General features: G+C 39.0%; 1 protein-coding gene across 1 annotated transcript in view; it reads right to left on the bottom strand.

The window, feature by feature from the left end:
• The window catches only part of ALKBH8 (alkB, alkylation repair homolog 8 (E. coli)), a 44,774-nt gene that overhangs the window by 6,543 nt on the left and 32,277 nt on the right, over nucleotides 1-5,954 (bottom strand). Inside the window, exons 8-9 of the mRNA XM_009335271.1 lie at nucleotides 4,531-4,685; nucleotides 3,438-3,703 (exon numbers count right to left, since the gene is read on the bottom strand). Coding sequence (XP_009333546.1) covers nucleotides 3,438-3,703; nucleotides 4,531-4,685 — 421 coding nt within the window. The remainder of the gene's footprint in view (nucleotides 1-3,437; nucleotides 3,704-4,530; nucleotides 4,686-5,954) is intronic.

Below are 5,954 nucleotides of genomic sequence, written 5' to 3'. Positions count from 1 at the left end.
AATTCCTCTTTTATACATTTTATGTATATATACATTTATACAGTTTATGTTTCAATGTACTCATTGTCACACAACCATATTCAAGTAGATAAGGCTATACGTAGTCATCCAAAGAAACTGAAGCAAATACAATAGCACAGGCCACAGCGGAGACACTTTCAGACAGTGCCTGAAGATTAAAACCATCAAGCGAGCTACCTAAGCTTTGATCTACTATTAGCGTTGCTACTTAAGGTATGCCACCTAAAAATGGACAGTAACCTTTATAGCACATCGCTTGCCTTCAGAAAGCGCTTGCCTCCGGTTTTCAGTATTTCTGAGTCAAAACACACCAAGCTACCTGGCTGTACTGACAGTGCTCTACTCAACCCCTAAATAACTCCTAATTTCACAGCACTGCTTTATTGTTTCTTTCCCAACAGGACTTAGGCTAAGAGCTCCAGTGCACTGTGCATAAAAACTTACCAAGAGCCACAGCAATTGCTGCGAAGGAAAGGCTGCAGCAATTTATTATGTTTCTGCCTGGATTTTATGCCCCCAAGTCAAGAGGAGTAAATGAGGGAGGAAACTGATGCCCTGCATCTAGAGAGCACTCTCCTTATCCCAATGATGCACCTGATACACAAAACGTATTCTTTAACCCCTCACCCTCGGATCCATGCCCAACCTGTGGTAAATGGAAGTAACACAATATGAGAAACAGCCCTGTATCATCAGACCTTTCTGTTGAGCCCAAATAAGAACCCAGGGGGACAACAAAAAGTGCTCCTTTCTCCCTCAGACAAAAAGAATGGTTGAACAGGCTGACTCATCCAGCACAGTCACCATACCAAGGAGATGGGCTACCGGTAATAATACTGATACATCACTGACACTTGTTCTACAGTACTTCCTATAGAACAGTACAGCAAGAGAATAGAGGTAAAAATCCCATTAAGGAATATACAAGTACTGATTTCCCATTAAGGAATAAATGAGTACTGATTTCCCACAAATCAGAATCCACAAAATAAAGAATGGACGTCAGTCACTTCTGCAGTCACAGGAATAGCAAAGTATTTAAAGTAGTACCTTGCTTCAAGTAATAGCCATTACCAGTTGCTTTAGAGGAAGACGCACAAAAAAGTCATCAGGACAGTTCGCTGTCTAAAAAGCTTACCATAAGAAAAATGTCTTGCTAAGTCCTGTCTACTGGCACTTTCCTTCAGGTCAAAGAACGAAGGTTTGTATTACCTATGAAAAAAGTGATCTTATGTCTCTTAGAATTTGACCCAATCCTTATGACTGCTGCTCAGTGCTTGGCTTTGTGGCATTTTGTGACGGTAAGTTCCATCTGATAAATGGCACCACATGTGCCTGAAGTATTCTGTCTCCTCAGCAGAAAACAGATTGCTGCAGTTTAACCTGCTCCCAAACCATCAGGTCCCCTTGGATCATCTCATTGTCCTAACTAGCAGCAACTACTCATATCCATGCTAGGTAATCTAAGTGACACCCACTGGTAACCCTTCATCAGTACTGAACGACATCCAACAGTCCTACCTTCCTTTGTCTCCAAACCAGTATAACACCACACCGTTCCTCTCACCTACGATAATTTAGTTCTTAGTCTTTTTGAGATTCCTTGTCAAAAGTTCAAAAAAAAAAAATCTGTAAACATTATATACACCGTTTTTTCTTTAACCATACTTTGGCTGACATATAAAAATAAATATAGTAGAAAGAAGTCATATCCATCCTCCTGAGACTGTGCTAGCTTGCAGATGAAAATACACAAATGCAAAGTCTAGAGTCTAGCTCCAACCAAGAAGAACTAGTCACCAGTAGAAAATAAAATGTCAAGGGAGGCCAACTGAATGAAGCAATTTCCATATTCTGTTTTTCAACTGTCTCAACTGCTTCTTTAAAAGTTTCCTCCCTTTCACTGTTATTTTTCACGTTTTGGATTTCTCCTGCAGGCACATATGAAATGTGGTAACTCCTGAAGTGACAGAGGAGAGGGGCTGGCTTTCATCTGACTGCCAGTAGATACATGATTTTTCTTTCCCTTAGTTGGTTAACTGTGGGCTCCAGAAAACAGACTAGTGATGGCAATTTCTCAACACAGCATCTTGCAGAGATTTCGCCTTAAAAGCCTTCCACAAACCTACACAACAGCAATTTACCAAATTCATTCTAGGACCAGGTGACCTTCATGGTACCCTGATAAACTTTTCTCCTCTCTAGTTAGGTTTGCTGATTTTTCTTACAGGAGTCAGGAGTGAAAGACTGAAATGTACTGAGCATAATAATTATTTTCAGGCTACAGCAGTCAGGCATAAACATGCCTACTTATAAATCAGTTGATTTTGTTCTAGCTTATAAGAACAGTAATGGAAATAAATCCATTACAAATACAGACAAGGCTGTAAATAACAACTTACATTTTATAGCTGAATATAAATAGCAGGACAGAAACTCCTGAAACAGACAAACAAGCCTGACTTTTATTATTAATAATGAATGTTTTGCCTTACATTGAAATCTATCAGGCTTGAAAACTTCTAAGTGTTTAACAGTACAAACACATGAAAGAATCGGACAACTCTGGAATAGGGGAGAGCAGATAGCATAATGCACACCTCAAAGATTTCTTTTGGGTAAAAACAACAGGAAGTTTGACCCTTGCAAAAAAGTCTTTGAAATATCTGCAATACAAATATGAACCAAGAGATAGTTTTTATGTGCTTCATGTCTCCTTGATAAGAAGGGAGAGAAGTAAAACTGGGCTAAGTACAGACTGTGAGACAAGGAAGGTGATGAGAACATCAGCAAGAATGATGTCAAAACTGTCTAAAAGTGAAGAAAATGGCGTGAGAGAAAGGCCAGAAATCTGTGCTGAAGTTGAGACTCCCCCATGAATTTTATGTTGGCATATTTACTGGGCCTATGCACAGCGTCAGAGGTGGGACAACCAAACATGACATTATTCACAAATGAGCCATGCCACCAGGCCAAAGGCAAGTGAAAAGGATATATGAAAAGTAGTACTGCCCATGAAGATTTCAGGGACATGTACATTGAATTCCCCACCCACCAGCCAGATGAAAAACTTGTTGGAAGCATTCAAACTGCCCAACCATTTCCCCTTTTATTAAGCTTATTCAGAACAAAGGCTAAAGCATCCGTTACGATTTTTCAATCTACTGCACCCATTACTATTTTTTTTTATTAACGTATTTTGACTTGCAAAGCAAAAGCGGCTTTGAAAAAAGAAAAGGGTAATGCACATAGTGAATGGATGTGGAAACCTAACATAATTGGTAATTGATCTTGGATCACGAAATAGCTTTCTGTTCTTGGCACTCTTCCCACAACTGAAGCTGAAACATGCTACAGCTGCACAATGGAATAAACACTAGTACCAATGAAAACAAGTGACAGTAGCTACTACTTACCATGTACAAATCCTTGTTGATGCCTAGATATTTCCCGTTACCACAACCAACATCAGCCACTATTGACCCTTTTGGTAGTAAGCTGAGAAACTCTACAATTCGGGGCCATGGGCTATGCCTGGTACTGCTGAAGTGTGTGGCAATCTCTTCGTACACCTTGTGTACATATTCTTGCTCCAGCTTTGAGGCTTCCATCTCATTGTGGGGAAACGAAGGTTGTACCTGACTTTGCTGTCCTTTCTGGCTGTCACAGACAGATGGGTAAACTAGATACAGCAACAGATACACAAAGAATAAAGTTTTTTAAAGTCATTCCTTGTTGGTTAAACTTATTTAGAAAAATAAAATTAAAAATGAAATATTAAAATGCAAAAAATGCTTCATTCGTCCTTTACCTTTTAAAAACTGAAATGCGGTCCAAACTGCAGAAGTGTTTGATGACCTTAAAACAAGCAACCTGCCCACGTGTACCAGAGGCCGTTTGCAGTGATCATTCAACCTATGTTAACGAGGTTTATGTTTTCAAAACTGAGACAGTGCCCCTAATATCAAAAATCATGACATCCCTGCAATTCAGCCTCTGACATTGTGTTCTGAGGGCACAAATGGATTTCAATTCCATGTAATTGTTAAGCCACCTATCTATTATAATCTGTACTGCCCTAAGGCACTTACACGGCTCTATCACTGCAGCTCTGACTGCTTCTCCTTCTCTAATGTACTTGTTTTCACAAAATTACAGTCCCCTTCAAATAAAAAAAACAACAAAAACTGATGGGAACCTGAAGAACAATAGCTACTTCTATTCTGGTACATTATTCTGGCACTTGAAGTCCCAATGAAATGCAAGATTACAGATTACTTGGCTGGCTCTAGAGCAAGCCAAATGCCTTCCTGTATAGAGAAACTACAGCAGCCAAATGGATGCAACCAGTTCAAGCCATGTAGTATGCCTAACCCTGAGCCATTCAGGAACGGCTACCAGGACTGCCAAAACTACCCAAAGGGATAAACTGTTTTGCTCAAAAAAAAACCCCTTATATATTGGTGATAAATAACAATTTTGACTTGAAGATCACCTCAAGACACTTACTGCAATTGCAAGGGCTTCTCCTCACTTTCCTGAATGTAAATGATGTCCTTGTTTCCCTTCGATTTAGTGTTAAATCTCCAACATCGGCAGTGATTGTTCCAACTTTCTGCCCAAGCTCAGATGCTTGAATGACATCATATTTTCGGGGTGTAATCCTAAAACAAAGTAACACAAAATAAAAGAATAATTTGCATCGGAAAAAAACCAATCCATCTTTATAAGAAGGCACTTCTTAAATACTGTGACAAGTGTGGTTACAGCATGCTATTTAACGTACTGCTGCTTCTCAGTTTTCAACTTACTCAATTTTAGAGAAAAAAAAGAGGTGCTGACACATAAAGTAATGACGTTAATTAAAGCGTTATTTAATTGCAAGTAATTATGTTTCCCTTTCCTCCCTTCCTTTCCTTCCATAAAGTTTGGTTATTTGTTTTTCTAGGACTTTATCCGAGATGCATTTGTTAAAGATAAATACACTAGCAAAAACGGTAGCTATGGGCATAAAAGCATAGCACTGGCTGAGCTCTATATTAGCAGACTGAAGTGTTTTATTACAAACGGGCCTCTCCAATGAATTCTGTTTTGCAACAGAATTGCTTTTCCATTTATTGACAACAGAAGATGCAAAGAAGTAGCACTTGGGAGATTTGCTAAAATGCCTAAAGGGAAACACTCTGCTGCAGATCTTCTTTCTTGACCAAAATCTATCAATCAAGCAAACTGGGAGCAGAGCTTAAGCTACTTCTGGATTTGGCACTGATATTAATGGAAAAAAAAATTTTTTTGCAAGGACAAAATTCATAAAATGAAAGTGATCTGCAATTTTTTTGGAGCGACAAAAGTTTCAAATAATGTTATGAAGAGACTTACATTACGAAAAAGTACTAAACCCAAGACTTTTTAATAGCTCTGCAAATGGATCTCTTAAAGTTGAGAAGAGGAAAATGAGAAAGTAAAATGTGAAACACAACAAGAGAGAAGAGAAACAGCTGCACCCACATGTGGTTTCCCATCACTTGCACATGGGAAAAAGTAGATACCCTTGGAACAAAATGGAAACCCTTCAGGGAAATAGCTTAGCACTTCAAAGCTGTTAGTGTCACACTGAAACACTTGCTGAACTTAGTCATCAAGGAGATTAACGCAGAAATTTCCTCAAGAAAAAAAATAATAATAATCTCTAAGGAACTGGCCTCTCAGTGAAGCCCCTTCAGAGCTCCTGACTTCAAAGTACTTGACTCCCAGCAGGACAAGCTCTCAGTATAAAACTGACTTCCATATTGTTTAGCTGAGTTTAACCCCTCACAGGTTGAGCCAAAAGGAGGGAAAAAAGTGTCTTACATCTTTTAATAAAGCAGAGCATTCGGTCTTATCTCAAATTTCCATTGGAACTTTTTTGCAGGTCACAGCAAACTGTTGACCAG

Source organism: Pygoscelis adeliae, unplaced genomic scaffold (assembly GCF_000699105.1).
Source record: "Pygoscelis adeliae isolate BGI_AS28 unplaced genomic scaffold, ASM69910v1 Scaffold142, whole genome shotgun sequence".
Taxonomy (NCBI): domain Eukaryota; kingdom Metazoa; phylum Chordata; class Aves; order Sphenisciformes; family Spheniscidae; genus Pygoscelis; species Pygoscelis adeliae.
Note: the sequence above shows the minus strand (reverse complement) of the source record. Positions and strands in the feature narration are given on the sequence as shown.